The following is an 18,909-nucleotide window of genomic DNA, read 5'->3' on the forward strand; positions in this document are numbered from 1 at the left end:
AAATGCTACAGGCTACCTCAAAAGGTTGGCCCCTTACTAGAAGACTTGCAGCAAAGATTGGATGGGCCACTTGTTGATGGATGCATACTTGGGGTCCCCACACTAGATGATGTACTTCTCAAGGGCAGGGACAGTCTTTTGCCACTTTTTGTATTCCCAGTGCCTGGCACACAGTAGGTGCTTAATGAATGCTTACTGACTGACTGACCGACTACCAATTCTAAGATGTATTGATTCTGCAACAGGGCTCTGGAGTGAAAGAGCTGGTAGAAATTGGATCTTCTGAATTCAAATTGAGTTCAGTCTTGCAGATGACCAGGCCTCTCTGGATAAAGTATAATACAAAGGAAATGGGTGGCTACCAGTATAGAGAATGGAAGGATTTATCCATCATGAATTCCAGGGCCCAAGTGTAGGTGAGCAGAGTCCAACAGTTCTTATTGGAAGCAAGGGAAACATGCCCTGATGGTTACTCCCTGTGAGGCCTTAGGCAAATAACCTAAAATAAAATACATAGAATGACTAAGGAAACTAATTATACTGAAAGGCAGTTCTCAAGATATTAAAAAATCCCTCTGACCCAGGTTAAGAACTCCTCCACAAGATGATCGTGGAGGTCCCTTCCAGCTGTAGATGCATGGTCCTGTTTCTGCGAACTTAACCTCTCTGGGACTCAGTTTCCTCTTCTGTAGTATGAGAGGGTTGGAGTGGATGTCTCAGAGGTCTGTTCCATCTCTAGATCTATGAGCCCACAAGGTCTGCCTCGAGGTATCTATTCCCCTGAGTGCAGCCTAAGAAGATTGTCCATGTCCTCTACCCTCTAGATAAACAAGACTACCTGTCCATCCCTAGCAGGTTTTGCACCTTCCAGACTCTGTTTTGGCCCATATCTTTCGCTATGCCCGGAATGCGCTCCCCAGAAACTCCATTTCTATCTATTAAAACTCTACCCTTCCTTCAATGCTCAGTTCAAATGCTGCCTCCTCCATGGAGACTTCTCTGATTACCCTCGCTCTTCTCAGCACTGCTCTTTCCTTGGACCTCGGATAGCACTTTGTATCTATCTAATGCGCTCATCATAGTCCATTTGTATTATAGCTGTTTGTGTATGTGTTGCACCCCCTAACTCAGACTGTAAGTTCTATGACAGCAAGAATCAAGCCTTATGTAACCTTTTCCATTTGGTTCAATTCCATTCCTTTCAGTTCAGTCAACATTTATCAATGCCCTACTACAAACAAGGGCAGCTAGGTGGCGCCATAAAGCACAAAGTGCTCAGCCTGGAGTCAGGAAGGCTCATCTTTCTAAGTTCAAATCTGGCCTCAGGCAATTACTAGCCATGTGACCCTAGGCAAGTCACTTAACTCTGTTTGACTCAGTTTCCTCATCTGTAAAATGAGCTGGAGAAGGAAATGGCAAACCACTCCAATATCTTTGCCAAGAAAACTCCAAATGGGGTTACAGAGAGTCAGCCACGACTGAAAAACGACTTAATAACAATTAAAAACTACAAACAATCCTTTGTCCTCAGAGCTTTCATTCTTCTGGAGGAATGTAAGACAGCCCGCTGCCCATGCCTGGCATACTGGTTTGCCTATTGTCATTTATTATTAATAATAATATTAATAAATATTCATGGAACTGAATGGCTTTGAAATCACATGTAATGGAGAGCATTTTTCTGCTCAGAAATCCGCATTTCTCTCCATTATTATTGAAAAATCCCCCCCAAGGCCATTGTGATGATTAATTCAGGCATCGAATTTAATATTTTCTTTACAAAAGTGGAAAAGAAAGTTGTTTTTTCCAGGCATGTGCAGTGAATGAAATAACTTGCTCTCCTGAGAGCAAGTTATTTGTAAGCAGGCTTAATCCACATTAAGTGATTAGCTTAAATTTACTAAGCACATCTCTGAATCCACCCACAGCCCTTGTCATCTGGCCATACTTCTAATAGCCCAGGAGGACTTTGTTCAGTTATTTCAGTCCTGTCTGACTCTTCATCGCCCCATTTGGGGTTCTCTTAGTGAAGACACTGGAGTAGTTCATCATTTTCTTCTCTGGCTCATTTAACAGATGAGTAAACTGAGGCAAACAGGGTGAAGTGACTTGCCTAGGGTCACATAGCTAGTTAGTATCTGAGGCTGTACTGGAACTGAGGAAGAGTCTTCCTGATTGTAGGAGCCAGTGCTCTGTGCACTATGGCGCCACCTAGTGGAGTTTTGTAGGATTCTAGAAAGACTGTTAGGAAGAACTTGGTTGAGTTTGTACTGAGTCCCCTATAAATACTGGATTAGACAGAAGACAGAAGAAGCTCCGTAGTAGGAGCTCAAGCGTGGCGTGGTGGTAAGACTGACAACTCTGGAGCTGGATTACCTGGCTTCCAATACCTCCTCTCCCACCTGTGTAACTTCAACTCCCAGAGGCTAGATTCCTCAAATATAAAATGAAAGGCTGGTTTAAATCCCTTTCAGCTATAGATCTATGCTCCTGTATTACATACCTAATTATTTTAGGTTATATGATAATATGATTCTAGTCACAACTTCTGTGGGCCCCAGTTTCCTCATCTGTAAATCAGGGAGTAGGACTAGATAGCTTCTGAGGTTTTTTTCTAGATCTATGAGTCTATGTTTTTTTTATTTTATCTTCAAAACCATAAGGAGTCATTGAAGATTTTTTGAGTTGGGGCCAGGGGAGCAGTATATGATACGGTCAGATCTGTGTTTGGGCACCATCCATTTGGTCGCTGTGTGGATGATGCATAGGAAGGGGGGCAAATGTCTGCCTAAGGGAGATTCTTCAATACTGGACAGAGATAATTAGAGAGAAATTGGGATGTTTCATTGGCTCCCAGACAAGGAAGTGAGGAATGGACACCTCTTCACTGGGTGTCTGAGAGGATGGATGCCAATATTTATAGTCGCCATATCTGAGCCTGAGCTGCCAACATAGACTCTCTTAAAATTCTCCTCCAATAGAATGTAAAGCAGGCAGGAACGGTTTCACTTTTGTCTTTGGATCTTGAGTACCTGGCACACAGCCGGTGCCTATTAAATGCTCGTCAAATTGCTAGACTAATTTACTTTCTTCCTGGACAGGATTTTGTGGGTCTAGGTTGGAGGTGGCAAAGTGAGCTGAAGGTTCCAGCTTGGTCTGGTGTCTGTAGGGAGAACTGCTTCTCTTATGTGACAGAGAAAACTCTAGAAGTCTCTCCTCTGTGGTGGCCCAGACCATGCCCAGTGACAAGAATTAGCCCTGGCATGTTTTAGTAGACAGGATGGCATCAGGGAGCGATTTTGCCAGATTTTCTGGGTGAGGACTGTGGGCCAGAAGAAGTTAGAAATCCCCCAAAGTCACAGCGTCCTAGATTGGAGCTGGAAGAGAACTTAGATGTCATCTAATCCAAAGCCCCTCATTTTATGAGGAAATGGGGTTCAGGAGATCTCAGTTTCCTCATCTCTGAAATGGAGACAATAACAGCACCTGCTTCCCAGGGTTGTTGTGGGGATCAAATATGAAGTGCTAATTAGCATATCAGCCCATAGTAAGCTCTAAATAACTGTAAGCGATTAACTATTATTGAATGACTTGCCCTGGGTCACAGAGCTAGTAAGTATCAGAGGGACAGCGGTATGCTACCTTGCGTGAATCCAGGCTTTCCATGCGACTAGAATAGGGGCCACTAGGTGGCGCCATAGTGCATAGAGCACTGGGTCTGGAGTCAGGAAGACTCATCATCCTAAGTTCGAATCTGGCCTCAGACACTAGTTGTGTGACCCTGGGCAGGTCACTTCACCCTGTTTGCCTCAGTTTCCTCATCTGTAAAATGAGCTGGAGAAGGAAATGGCAAACCACTCCAGTATCTTTGCCAAGAAAACCCCAAATGGAGCTTGCATTGAAGATGGCGGCTGGAAAGCAGGGACTAGTGTGAGCTCCTTGCCAAGTCCCTTCAAAAACCTATCAAAATGGCTCTGAACCAATTCCAGAACTGCAGAACCCACAAAATGGCAGAGGAAAGCAGGGCTCTAACCCAGGACAGCCTGGATGGTCGCTGGGTAAGGTCTAATGCGCACAGAGCTGGGAGCTGGGAGCGGAGCACAGCCCAACGTGGGCCGCGTGGACCAACCAGACCAGGAGCCGGGCGGAGTGGGCCCTAGCACCCTGAATCAGTGAGCTGCAGCAGTTACCGCACTTCTCAACCCACAAATACCAAAGACAACAGATAAGGTTAGTGGGAAAAGCTGCTGCGGACAGGGATATAGAGTTTGAGGTTCAGCCACCGCCCCAGGGGCAGCGGAGGTGGGGCAGCTACAGAACTACAGCTGCAGTTGCTTCTGGCCCCAGTCCCACCTGGTGGGAGGAATTAAGTGGCAGGAGTGCAGAGCCTGCTGAAGATCTGAGTCTAGTCCGGGTTGGGGGTTTTTGGGGAAGGAGGAGTGCTGGTGTGGCAGAGCTGGCTGTAATAGCTCTGAAAACAACAGCGCATCCACTCAAGCTTGGAACAAAGTACTCTTTACTCTACAAGCAGTCATACCCTGACAAAAACTCAAGGGTCAAGTAACTAGGCTGGGAACATGGCCAGGCAGTGAAAATGCACCCAGCTTCAGTCTCAGACTTTGGAATCCTTCTTTGGTGACAAAGAAGACCAAAACATACAGCCAGAAGAAGTCAACAAAGTCAAAGAGCCTACATCAAAAGCCTCCAAGAAAAACATGAGCTGGTCTCAGGCCATGGAAGAGCTCAAAAAGGATTTGGTAAAGCAAATTAGAGAAGTAGAAGAAAAATTGGGAAGAGAAATGAGAATGATGCGAGAAAACCATGAAAAACAAGTCAATGAATTGCTAAAGGAGACTCAAAAAATACTGAAAAAAATACTGAAGAAAACAACACCTTAAAAAATAGACTAACTCAAATGGCAAAAGAGCTCCAGAATGCCAATGAGGAGAAGAATGCCTTGAAAGGCAGAATTACCCAAATGGAAAAGGAGGTCCAAAAGACCACTGAGAGAGAGAGGGAGAGAGAGAGAGCACACAGGGTGAGTTGAAGATGAAGGGATGATATCTAAAAGAAATAAAATCAAATTAAAGGATGAGAGAGGAATATATTGAGAGAGGGAGAAAGGGAGAGAGAGAATGGGGTAAATTATCTCGCATAAAAGTGGCAAGAAAAAGCAGTTCTGTGGGAAGGGAAAAGAAGTCAGGTGAGGGGGAATGAGTGAATCTTGCTCTCATCAGATTTGAACTGAGGAGGGAATACCATACATACTCAATTGAGTAACTTACCCCAAAGGAAAAAAGGAGGAAGAAAAAGATAAAAAAAGGAGGGGACGATAGAAGGGAGGGCAGATGGGGGTGGAGGTAATCAAAAACAAACACTTTCGAAAAGGGACAGGGTCAAGGGAGAAAATTGGATAAAGGGGGATAGGTTAGGAAGGAGCAAAATATAATTAGTCTTTCACAACATGAGTATTGTGGAAGGGTTTTACATAATGATACGCATGTGGCCTATGTTGAATTGCTTGACTTCTTAGGGAGGGTGGTTGGGAAGGGAAGAGGGGAGAGAATGTGGAACTCAAAGTTTTAAAAACAGATGTTCAAAAACAAAAAAAAGTTTTTGCATGCAACTAGAAAATAAGATACACAGGCAATGGGGCATAGGAATTTATCTTGCCCTACAAGAAAGGAAGGGAAAAGGGGATGGGAAAGGAGTGGGGTGACAGAAGGGAGGGCTGACTGGGGAACAGGGCAACCAGAACATACACCATCTTGGAGTGGGGGGGGAGGATAGAAATGGGGAGAAAATTTGTAATTCAAACCCTTGTGAAAATCAATGCTGAAAACTAAACATATTAAATAAATTAAATAAACTAAAAGAAAAACGAAAAAAAAGCTTGCATTATATGGATTAAGACAGAAAACTAAGTCTTCCAATAAATTCTGGAGAAAAGCAAGGAAAAAAAAAAAAGGAAACCCCAAATGGAGCCATGAAGAGTCAGACACGACTATAAATGACTGAATAACAACAAAAGGAATTTCTAACACAGACAAATATACGCAGCAGGCTAGCTGTGGCAGCACACCCTTGGGAAGCACCTGGTCCATGCATACCTGTGGCCTGTGACACAGAGACTTTTATGTGTCTATGTCTGTATCTGTATATATGAATCTGTATCTTTATATACCATATGTATATATATATACACACCATACACATGTATGTATGCATACCATACATATGTATACATGTATATACATCTATATATGTTTATATATACATGTAAAAATAGACACACACGTAAATGTTGTTGCTCGTCCTTTATTTTCAATGAGGACCAATGACATCAAGAGGGTGATGTCTGTATGTATACGCAGTCACGTATATATTTCTGTAGTTGTAGACTGGTTCCCAATGAGGGCTGCCTCTGGCACTCTGAATCAGTTCTACATTTCTGCCTCTTCTCCATATTTGTCATTCTTTATGGCCACGGCCATTGTTTTGGTGTCCCACACACAGTCTGTTTAGTCATTAGTCTCCAATTGTTGGAAATTTAGTTTGTTGCCAGGGGTTTTCCTACAATATATGTAATAATAAATCGATCCAGGCAGTTCTTTCTAAAATGATTTTCTTATTTCTTGACTAAAATAGGTGTAATTAAGAGATCTCTAAGCACAAGCAAAGCTGCTACCATGTGGGGCTGACTTAGGGCTTGGTGCTTTGAGAGCATCTGGCAATGCTCTTATTGGCCATTGAGCAGGAAGAGCTGGTGACTCAGAGGATGCCCCATAACCCTTCTGGTTATAGATTCTGTCTGGGTTATTTGGAGTCACTTCCTATGAGAGTTAGGGGAAGGGTGGATTTCTCTTTGTGGTTTCCTTGCATTGGCAGATACAATATCGGTCCTGCCTAAGTGATACTGAAGCTGGGTTTGGGGGCTGCCCTCTTTGCGTTTATTCTTTCCTCACCTTAGGTGATTAAATATCTATTTCTGAGACAGACTTAGGGACGACCTTGTGTGATGCAGTATTTTTAAGTCTCTGGGTCTTTCTGGTTGGTGGCCTGGGGAAGAATCCCCAGCATGACTTCAGGACTCTTGGAGAAGGTGACCAAAAACAGATGGCTGAGCCCAGGACTTTGCCAGAGGATGTGGAACAGGAATTGTTTGGACAGTGCAGACCCAGAGGAAAATGTGGAATACTCATTTGGCTGCCCTGCAAACTGCCTTATGTTCTGACAAGGGTTAGTTATCAACCTTCCAGCTGAGTGTAGCAGTCATTATAAGTTAAACTATTGCATACTATTTTAAGTCATTCTCCCAATGCAAGCTGTGAGTCTTTTTTTAACTTTGGCAATTCTTTCGTGTATAGGAAATAAATAACTGTCCCATACTTGATTCATATTATACACTGATTATCTTATTAACTCCTCTCCTTTGGGGAGATGCTAAATATGGGCTAAAACCTAAGCTTTGAGTAGTTTGTCCTCAGGTGATAAATAATAAATTAAATTAAAAGAAATTAAATAACAGCAAACTGAAGAATGAAAAGAGAGAGCCTAATTCCTTTCATTAGAGGTCAGGCTCTGACATGTATGGGCACAGAACAAAGGGACCCCTTAGAGAAAGGGAGTGGGTGTGATGCCAGAATGCCTTGGACCCAGCAGCAGTAATGTTCCACTTCGGGTGGGAGGGGGAGAAGTCTTTGTATCTCCAGTTCCTGGCTCATAACAGGCACTTTATCAGTGTTTGTTTGTTAACTGATTAAAATAGTGCTTGGATACCTCACCATAGTGTAGAGATGACACTGGGTTCTCAAAGGCTCTGCCATCAGAACACGGGCTCTATCGAGCAGAAAAAAGACTGTGAACTGAGGTCTGGTAGCTTCCATCTACTTGAGTCTGAAGGCTAGCCTAATGAAATTTGAAGAGGATCATTACCCCATGTCTAACCACCTAATTATGCCTTTTTTGCTCCATGCAGAGGATGTAACAACAAAAATCTAGGTCTCTGTCCTCAAGGAACTTCTATTCCAGAGATGGGGAACCTGCATCAGGTTCCCCACCCCTATTATATTCTATTGAAGGACATTGTAATAAGTTGTAGGTGCAAAGAGGAGAACCAGACAAAGTGCTCTAAGAAAATATAAGGAGAGAATACTATTATCTTTTTTTCCAAGAGTCACTTCTGTTCACCCAGAGTTTTCAATCTTTATGTTCCTGGGAAGTTATCTGGGATCATCTGCAGGCTTAGCAAGATAGGCAATTGCCCAGAATATCTGTTGAGTTTGTTGCTTAGTTGTTTTAGTCGTATCTGACTCTTTGTGACGCTATTTGGGGTTTTCTTGACAAAGACACTGGAGTGGTTTGCCATTTCCTTCTCCAGCTCATTTTATATATGAGGAAACTGAGGCAAACAGGGTGAAGTGACTTGCCCAGGGTCACACAGCTATTAAGTGTCTGAAGCCAGATTTGAACTCAGGAAGATCAGTCTCCCTGACTCCACGTGGGGCCTTTCTATGAGTCATGGATTTACCCAAACCCCAATCAATTACTCACTATGTGTTTTCTTTTCCATACATACCTATAATTTCCTTAAAGAAGACAAAGAAGAAAGTAAACGAGGTCTGAAATAGGAGAAAGTAACAATTCTCTGATTTTATTAGGCTATGGTGCCATCTTGGGGCTAGCTGATTTTTACCCTTTCTGTTTTTCAGGCTTCATTCATGTGCCTCTCTTTGAAGAATCATGAGACTCTGGCATGGGTTCTATTCAAGAATGCCCAGAATATATAAGAAACTGCATTTACTTAGTAACTGGCCATTTTCTTATTTTTTTCTTATTTTTATTTTTGTGTGTGTCATATATTGTCCAGGAAAATTTATGATGAGAAAATGTGGTCCTGTTGCAAGGTAACAGATGGAAAAGCCTAGTGTTACCATGGTACCCAGAGGATGTTAAAAGACCTCAAAGAAGAATTCCAGAGAATTGGACAGATCATAGGATCAAATAACCACAGCTTTAGAGCAGAATGTGACCTCACTGGCGAGGGAGTGAAGCCTCTTTTGGTAAAATGTGTACTTTTCCCCAATTAAAAAAAATCAGAGCCCCCTATTGTTTCTAAGACAAAACACAAAATCATAGGGTCATAGAATCCAGAGGCCATCCAGAAAATCCTCATTTTCCAGATAAGAAAACCGAGGCCCATGCTGGTGAAGTGATTCAGCTCTGGTCACATTAGCATAAGTAGATCTGGAATTCAGGTTCTCTGGTTCTAGAGACATATCCTCTATGGAAGATTCATGGGACAGGAATTGTACAAGTTGAGAAGACATGGCTAGGCTGAGATCTGGACTAGGGGTGTGAGGTAATACCATATATCAATGAACTCACCAATCTACGATATATTGAAGAAGAATTATAGAATCATAGATTTAGAGCAGAAAGGGCCCTCAGAGGCTATCCAGTCTACCTCCTTCATGTAATGGATAAGGGAAGTGAGATCCAGAAAAATGACCAAAGTGACACAAGGCATAAATATAATAAAAGTGAAAATTGAGTGCAGATTCTCTGACTCCAAATCATTACCACACTATCTTAGGTTTTTTAAAGTCCTAAAGTAAAGCAATAGGATTGCTAGTCCAAAAAGTGATATTTTCTTCCAAACATGCCCCTTTAAAAGAGATACTGTAAACACCTTACTTGGTTTAGCTTCGTAAATAGGAATGCCCATTTTATCAATGTAATGAACTGGATGGTCATTTTTCTCTCTTGCTATTTGGAGGATGACTCATCCAGGTAAGTGACTCAGGAACTTTCTGTAAGTCTGTTCTGAGTCTCCCCGATCATGAGGGGATCAGAGCTACAGATCCCCTTAGTAGAAAAAAGTCTGTTACCAATGGGGATTAAAGGGTTAACTGAGGAAAAAGAAATCGATCTATTGTGATTTGGAAAAAAGCTATCTCTGGCCCTCAGCCTCAGAGAAAATACAGGCTGTGAGGGGACTGTATCTAGCCAGGATGGCTCCTCTGGGTCTGAGGTTCACCCCATGCAAGAGTATGATATTGGCAACTGTAGTGGAAAGAATACAGGCTCTCTCTGCTACTAATTAGCTGTGTGACCTTAGGAAAGTCCCTTTACTGCTCTAGGTTTAATTTCCTTATCTGTAAAATACAGGAATTAAACTATAGGCTTGGAATGATAAGATGACAGGGAAATGATAATTATAATGAGACAGGAAATGATAATTTCCCTTTCATCTTATGATTCTGAGATTCAATTAAGCAAAAAGAAGGCAGCCTGATGCATGAGACTGCCTCTGTTCACTCAGAGGACGGGACAAGACTGGCCTCCAGATTCCCTGGAGTACGGTATCCACAAGGAAGGTGTAGAGTTGCAGACCTCAGCCTGCTGATCTGAACAGTGAATGTGGACAGATGGTGGCTGAGCTTCCAACTCAGACCACAGCACAAAGAAATGATTTTTCCAGTTCAGTTCTATCCAATGACATTTGAGGAGTCATGAAGAGCTGAGGGAAACAGAGAAAGGAGAACTGACTGGCTGCGGAGCCAGAGGACTTGGGTTTGAAACCTGGCTTTGCTACATGCCATTTATGTGACCTTGAGCAAGTTATTTAATTCCTGTGGAACTCAGTTTCCTCATTTGTAAAATAAAATGACTGTTAAGGTCCTTTCCAGTTCTAATTCTATAACCCTATGCCCTGGAGTACATCCAGAGCAAAGGGCAACCAAGATAGTGAGAAGACTTGGGGTCCATGAACCTATTTAGAACAAAAACTCCTTGAGGGCAGGAAATGTTTTACTTTTGCATTTGTATCCCCGATATTTAATGCACATGAAGGGAAGATAACTAACTCGTGTCGTCCTAGAGAGTAATTCAGAATGGCTATACTGTTGAAGAGAAGACCCAGGCAGAAGCATTTGAGAGGCTGTTATGGCGAGGAAAGACTAGATGTGTTCTCTTTGGGCTCAGAAGACAGAACCAGGATGGAAGGTGCAAAGAGGTAAATTAAGATGATGACAGAAAAATAAACGACGGCACCTTCCTAACTAGTAGAGTTCTTGAAAAGTGGAATGGGCTGTCTCATTAGGTGTTGGGATGCCCTTAGCTGGAGACCTTTTAGTGAAGGCTCACTGGCCACTGGCTGGGGATATTGGAGAGATTCCTGTCCGGATCAAAGTTGGTCCATTTAACCTTGGAGGCTACTTCCAATTTTAAGATTCAGTGACTCTGGAAACAGAGCCAGGTATTTTTTTTTTCATTTTCACATCAATCTACAAGCATTTTCAGGACCTAATGAACCCAACTTGCGTTGTTACTTACGGTTTCCATCCCTAGTAGGACCAGTAATGGAATGGTTGTCATCCCTCCTTGAATCCACTCTTGTAGTGTCACAATCCCATCATGGTCAATATCAATCTCTTCCATCATTTCCTTTAAGATCTGCCAGGAAGCAAAGGACAGGGTGTTGGGGGGTGAGAATCAGCTCCTTTCCTCTGCCTTGTCTTGCTCTTCTTCACTGTCCTTCACCTCTACTCTCCCTATCACTTCCTTTGAGAGACTCCTCTTGGTCTTGATCTGTCCCTCTTTTACCCACCAGAACAGGAGTTGGTCCTGCTGGCCTACTTCCAATGGACTCTCTCTGGCTCACAAAGAGCATTCTTGCTTCCTAAATGGAAGGTCCAGTTGTTCAGTCATCCTCTCCCTGCAGGATCCATTTTTCACCGCATCACACAATGATGAGTTTTACTCACTGTACCATCACTGATGGCTCTGTGAAACTAGCCAGTCAAAAATGAGAATGGAGGTATCTTGTCAGGCTCCTGACCTTGTAGAGAAGGCATAATAAACAAGACCCCAAAATTAGTCAGCTCATTTTGGACCCAAAGATATGAGAATATGCCTCCCTCCTGCTATTTGGCAAGGTGAGAGACTATGGGTATGGAATACCACGTATACAGTCATACTCAATGGATATGTTGGTTCCTTTTGCTAAATTGTTTTCCCCCTTTTACTTTTTAATTTTTTGTTTCAAGCGATGGCTTTCTAGAAAAGGGACAAGGGAAGAATATATTCAGAAAGGAATGTCTAATAAATACTCAAAGTGTCAATAAAAATTTTAAAAATTGGTCTGACCAATGTACTGCTTTGGGGTGCATTTTTTTCTTGGGATGGTACAATGGAAAGACTACTGGCTCTGGAGTCAAAAGGTCTAGATTAAAATCTCCCCCTTTATATTCTCTGCCTGTGTTGCCTTGGTCAAAGTCATTTAATTTCCCTTGAACTCTATTTTCTCATCTGTAAAAGGGAAGGATTGGAGTTGGCAGCTTCCAGATCTAGTTCTATGGTCCCAAGCTGCTTAACCTCTACAAGCCTCAATTTCCTCATCTGTAAAGTGAGAGAGGGTGTGTGGGGGCGGGGAGGGGTGGGGTGGAGGAGTTAAACTACAGGGCAGCTAGGTGGGTACAATGATTAAAGCACCAGGCCCAGAGTTGGGAAGACTCATCTTCCTGAGTTCAAATCCAGCCTCAGACACTTCCTAGCTGTGTGACCCTGGGCAAGTCACTTCATCCTGTTTGCCTCAGCTTCCTCATCTGTAAAATGAGCTGGAGAAGGAAACGGCAAACCCCTCCAGTATCTCTGCCAAGAAAACCCCCAATGGGGCCAAGAAGAGTCACACGTGACTGAAAACGACTGAACCACAATGGAAAAGCTCTGATCCCATGATCGCTGATGTTCCAATATTCACATTTTCCCTTCTTTAGATAATTGGATGACTCTTGTGTTTAATCCTTCCCAAGAATACAAATGCTCAATGGCATGACAACTACTTTCATCTTGTTGACAGTGACATCCCTACCAGAGAAGCGGGGCCTCAGTTCAACTCAGTTCAGGTCAACATAAATCTCTTAAGTGCCCACTGTGTGGATGGCTCTGATCCAAGAGATGGGGAAATCAGGGCAAACCAGAACAAAGCAAAACAGCCTCTGCCCTGACAGGAGAAGCCAGTGGAAAAGCAAAGAAGGAAAACAGAGTATTTAGACGCTGATCCAATGGCAGTCACTAGTAACAGACCAGCTGAATTGTTTCTGAAAGGGAGGCTTAAAAACAATTTCTTGAGAAATTACTGTTGAGGTTCCCTTCACTTCAGGGTGATGGTTCTGTGATTTGTGGGTGTGAGTTTTCTTACATTTGACTCGTCTCCATGTACTGGGCCCCCAAGTGACAGCTGCCTCCTGGCTGTCACACACGAGACACTCCATCTTGGGACTCGGGCCTTCTCTCTGACCGTACCCGCTGCAGGGAATACACATCCTCCCTCCTCATCTCCACTTCCTGGCATCCCCAGCTTCCCCTAAATGTCAGCTAATGTCTTCCGTTCTGTAAGAAACCCAGCACTTAGTGCCAGCACTCTGAGAGTCCTCTGATCGATTCTGTATATAACTTGTTTGAACATGGTTGTTTGCAAGTCATCTTCCCCATTAAACTGTGGGCAACTTGAGGACAAAGACTGGTTTTCGCCTTTGTTTTTATCCTCAACATTTAACATGGTGTCTGGTATATAGTAGGTACTTAATAAATGCTACTGGACTAGTTCACAGACCATCTGAGTCTTCTTTCCCACTGACACAGAATAGGATCCTTTACAAGGTAGACCAAATCACGGAGAAGGTACCAATCAGCATTCATGGAGGGTATTTCATCATGTGGGAGTTTTCTCTATCAGTGAAATTATGGGCCTAGTCTTCACCTCTACCCCTAGCTCTAACCCTAGCCTATGAAGGAGCAGAAGGTAATCTAGATTCTCTGGGAGCTGAAAAAATCATTGTCCCGCGGCCAATGTGGGGATGAGTATTTTTGACTTCTCTGGGCTGGTCTTTGGGGCCCATCACTTACTGGCCTGAGCTCTGTGCAATCCCATTCCAGATATTCAGCCACATGCACCATCTGGTTGAGGATTCGATCCAGCTCCTAAGAGAAAATGACGAGACAGAACCGGGAAGATGGGATGAGTGCAGAGTGAGAGGAGAAGATGGCTGGCTGGTATATTTTCTCTGGTGAAACATGGGGATAATTCCCACTCCAGACACTTATTAGCTGTATGACCCTGGATGAGTCATTTAGCTTCTCTGGGTCTCAGTTTCCTCATCTGTAAATTGAGGGCTTGCACTCAATGAGCTCCCTTCTTGCTCATATTCTCTGATCCTGGGTTGAATTTTCATTAGCACAGGCACCAACAACCTGGAGTCAGCCTTTTCACCATTTCCCTTATTTTTGCCCTAAATTCAGGGTCAAGAAGACCTTAGGAACATAGGCTCAGAGGCGGACATGACCTTAGAAACAGACCATCTGGCCATAGGAGCAAAGATTTGGGGCTGGAAGGGACCTTAGAAGCCACCTGGTCTAACCCTCTCATTTTAGAGAAGGAAAAACTGAAGCCCAGAGAGGTTCATTAACTTGCCCAGAGTCACATGGATATTAAATGTTAAAACTGAGATTGGAACCCAGGTCCTCTGGTCCTACATTCTGCCCCACATTGGTGGATTTTCACATGGTGGCAGCAATGATATATATACACACATATATATACACATATGTGAGCATGTGTGTATGTGTGTGTATACACACACACACACACACACACACACACACACACACACATATATATATATATATATATATATATATATATATATATATATATATATATATATATATATACCACTTACATGTAGAAAACACACTGAAACATTGACTTTTCCCCCCTATGAAACAATTTCCCTTCCTTTGACCTCTTCTCATTCTAAGTATATCACGATGAGATCATCTCCTCTATTTCTTCAACAACAAAAAACCTAGGATCGCCTATTTACTATCTATATTACGTTGGGCAAATCATTTCATCTCTGAGCATCAGTTTCCTCATCTGGCAAATGGGGGGGTGGGACCAGATGGCTTGTAGGCCTCTTCCTCTTTCTAGATACATGTTTTGATGGTGCTAGGAGGTGACGATTCCCTTTTACCCACTAGATGCCAAGCTTCCCTGATGTTCTTTTCCCGGTGAGTTAATTAATATTAGCACAAGATGCTTCAGATTTTTTTGATATCAAGTGAAGCTCCCATCCCCTCCCTATAATCTCATTGGTTTACAGAGCGCAAAAAGGATCAGAACATCCTGGAGCCTTTGTTGCATAAATTTGCTATATAGCAAGGCCTTTGGCATGAGATAAGTATCTAAGGGACAACATCAGGCAGAATATTAGAAAGATGCCTTTTGTTACACATGGACGTCAGGAACATGATTCAAAACGAGCTTGGAAATGGAATCCAGAATAGATGAAATTCAACAGGAATCAAAGAAAATGAAAAATCAATTGTAATAGGACATGGGAAAGCTCTTTTGTCTGTAGTTTCTGTGAATGATATCTAAAAGTTTCAGTCTACCACTGGCTCACTGTAAGCTAACAGGTCAACGTAGCTGGTAAGAAAGCTAAGACCATCTGAGGCTGTCTTAATAGCAATGTAATGGCTACCACTTGTGGGTGTAGGAGAAGAGCTGGTCTACACCCATCTGATCACATCTGAAGCACTAGGTCTAGGTCTGGGCCCCATAGTGTGAAGGAGATGATGACAAATTGGAGCAGAGCTGGTGGAGGGTGACCAGGGCGGTTACTAGCTCAGCAAACCATGCCATAGAATGAGAGCTTGGAGGAATTGGGAATGTTTTGGTCTTCAGATGTCTTAATGGTTAAAATGATCTTTATTCTGCTTGGCCTGTGATTAGCACCAGTGGATGGTAGTTATGTGGAAACAGAGTTAAGTCCAGTGTAAGGAAGAAGTTTATAATAATGAAGACTGCCCAGAAATGGAATGTTCTGTTTCATGAGGAAGTGAGATTGCCATCACTGGAACAACTGGAGACCCACAGAGAAGATTCCTCTTAGGATTTAGATAATGCACAAGCTCCCTTTCAACACTAAAGTTCTAGAATTCAAAGAATCTAGAATGTCAGGACAGTTTTGGATATTAATCTCAATGAGGGCCCTTAGGAAGGAGCAGATTTGGGGCTTAGGTTATCTGTAGCACTGCCAAGGACCCTGTAGCTCCCCAGTGCCTAGAGAACAGCAGACATATTTAGAAGGAAACCCACTTACACTACTATCCAGGTAACCGTTGCCGTCCGTGTCATACAGGCGAAACATGACTGGAAGAAACATGAGAGGATGAGAGGTGAGGTGGGAGGAATATGGCAGGATCCACAGAAGCTCAGAGCAACTCGTGCTGACATGTGCTTAGCTTTCCTTAAGGGGATGGGTATGGTGAACCAGGGACCCAAGTTCTGGAGTTATCTATCACAAATGTCTGTGGCCAGCTATCCACAGTTAAAGCTCTCTATTAATGAGGCCAAGGTCATGATCTAGGTCTTCCTAGCACCTCAGCCTTAATCCCACAGGAGTACTTCACCAAACAGGCACCATTGATCATGAGAAAGCCTGGTGAGCATGGGTGGTTAGAAGACTATGGGCCCCCACCAACTGTGAAACACAACTCCCAAGCATTCCTCTGCTAACTGCGAGACTGGAAGAACCTTGGAAGAATAACACTGTATTTTCTAGCAATATACTGTCCTCAACCTGGTGGCTTGGTGTCATGGAAAGTGACACGTAGATCTGAATTTGACATCCACGTTAGATACTCACTAGCTGTCCTACTCTGGGCAAGTCATTGGCTTGGCATCAGTCTTATCATCTGTAAATGGGGTTAATATTAGCACCTACTTCACAGGATGCTTGTAAAGATCAAATATGATTATACATAATATATACATACATAAATATACAAAGAAACACATGTGTATATATGTACTCTTTCTATGTTTATGTGTATACACACATATTTATGTATGTATACATGTATATATGTACTCTCCATGTGAAAGTATAGGTGCTAATATTATCCCCATGTTACAGATGATATAGAACTTTTATAGATGATATAGAATGTGTGTATACACACACTCACACACATACACACATATGCAAACCTTAAAGTGTTATTTAAATGTTACCTATTAGGATGAAGATGGGGATGGGATGGGGAAAACCTACAAGATAAATTCAGGCAAAGAGAGTTTTTTAGCAAATGTTGAAAATATATAAGTATGATGTTTTAAGTCAGAAAACCTGAGTTCTTATATTACCTTTGCCACTTACTACTTGTAGAAGTCAAGTGACATTGTATAAGTCACTTCCCTCTATGGCCTTCAGTTTTCTCACCTGTAAATGGAAGGATTGGATAATCCATAGGGACCCACCCAGCTTTGGATCCCACTAACAGCTGATCATTTTTGAGAACTTATAAATCTTAATGCAAAACTGATAGTGGGGCCCATCAGTTGGGGAATGGCTGGACAAATTGTGGAACGTGATTGTGATGGAATACTGCATTGTGTTGTACTATAGGAAATGATGAGCAGAATGCTCTCAGAGAAACCTGGAAAGACTTATATGAGCTGATGCAAAGTGGAAAGTACTGTGTGCAAAGTAATATAATATTATAGGATGATCAGCTATGAGTGATCCAAGATAACTCTGAAAGACTTATGATGAAAAAATGCCATTCATTCCCAGACAAAGAACTGATGGTGTCACAGTACAGATTGAAGCAGACTTTTTTTTACTTCCTTTATTTTTGTTGAAGTTTTTTTTGTCTATGTTTTCTTTCACAACATGACTATCATGGATATGTTTTGCATGACTACACCAGTGTAACCTATATCAAATTGTTTGCCTTCTCATTGGGGGTGGGGAGGGAGGAAGGGAGTGAATTTGGAACTCAAGTTTTAAAAATGAATGTTAAAATTGTTTTTACATGTAATTGGGGGGAAATTAAATACTAAATTTTTTGAAAAGTGATAGTGGGGAGTTCCTTGAGAGCTGGGAGGATTTCATTGTTGTCTTTGTATTCATAATCCCTGGAACATTGAGAGGATGAATGAGCAACTTCAAAGGACAGAAGTTAAAGATGTCATTAGGGAAATATGTGATCAGAAGAGATGGGCCATCATGGGTGACTGATGGAGAAAAACAAACACAAAACTCCAGAGCTCCATTCATATCTTCTTGATGTCGGGAAAAAGGCATTGATTTCTCATATTTTTGAGTTAGTTTTAAAACCTTCCCTTGTACAAACAAAACATACCATAACAAAACACTAATGATGAGTCTGACTGGCTCTCCAGCTTCCTTGTGAAAATCTCTTAGTTTTGGAGGAAATTGAAACAATTTCCTTCCAGCTTTATACCTGAATGCTCTTGGAATGATAGGATTCATTGAGTTTCTCACTAAACCTTCTATAAATTTAGTTTCCTCTCCACTACTTCTCACTGTTTTATGAGGCTGTGGCTGTAAAACTCAACCCTGGTTAGTCACTTAGCCATTTTGACGATGAGCCTTCCTGGACATAACCATTAGTCCCAGCTCAATAGTCTCTTACTGGGTCAGGGCTGAAAGCCTTTGAGTCTGTCTGGATCCTGAAAACTCTTGTCAATTGTTCTTGGCAAGATTTAACGTTGTCCAGGCCTCTTCTGCTAATCTTAAAATTAGCTGGATAATCTCAGCATGAGCTGGAATTTACGCTTTGGTCTTCACAATGCATAGATCATATGGAAGCTATGAATAATTTTGTTTTCTTTTTCTTTACTCTCTATGAAAATCTCTTTAGTGAAATCTCAGATTTTCTCTATTTTTGAAGTTGCCTTTGGACTTGTAGAAGTCAGAAAACTTAGCACAGGAGTGACAGGTTCCAGAATGAAAACCTGGGTCCTTTTTTTAACCTTCCATGGCTTTTAATTCCTGCCTCCAGAAAGTCACTGTTTTCTTCTACTACTTTTGC

At 42.3% G+C, this 18,909-nt stretch overlaps 1 protein-coding gene across 1 annotated transcript in view; it reads right to left on the reverse strand.

The window, feature by feature from the left end:
* Nucleotides 1-18,909, reverse strand: part of DGKG (diacylglycerol kinase gamma) — a 229,009-nt gene that overhangs the window by 186,581 nt on the left and 23,519 nt on the right. The window contains exons 6-8 of the mRNA XM_036768121.1: nt 16,170-16,219; nt 13,912-13,986; nt 11,338-11,457 (exon numbers count right to left, since the gene is read on the reverse strand). Coding sequence (XP_036624016.1) covers nt 11,338-11,457; nt 13,912-13,986; nt 16,170-16,219 — 245 coding nt within the window. The remainder of the gene's footprint in view (nt 1-11,337; nt 11,458-13,911; nt 13,987-16,169; nt 16,220-18,909) is intronic.

This window comes from Trichosurus vulpecula, chromosome 7, assembly GCF_011100635.1.
Source record: "Trichosurus vulpecula isolate mTriVul1 chromosome 7, mTriVul1.pri, whole genome shotgun sequence".
In the NCBI taxonomy this organism is placed as follows: Eukaryota; Metazoa; Chordata; class Mammalia; order Diprotodontia; family Phalangeridae; genus Trichosurus; species Trichosurus vulpecula.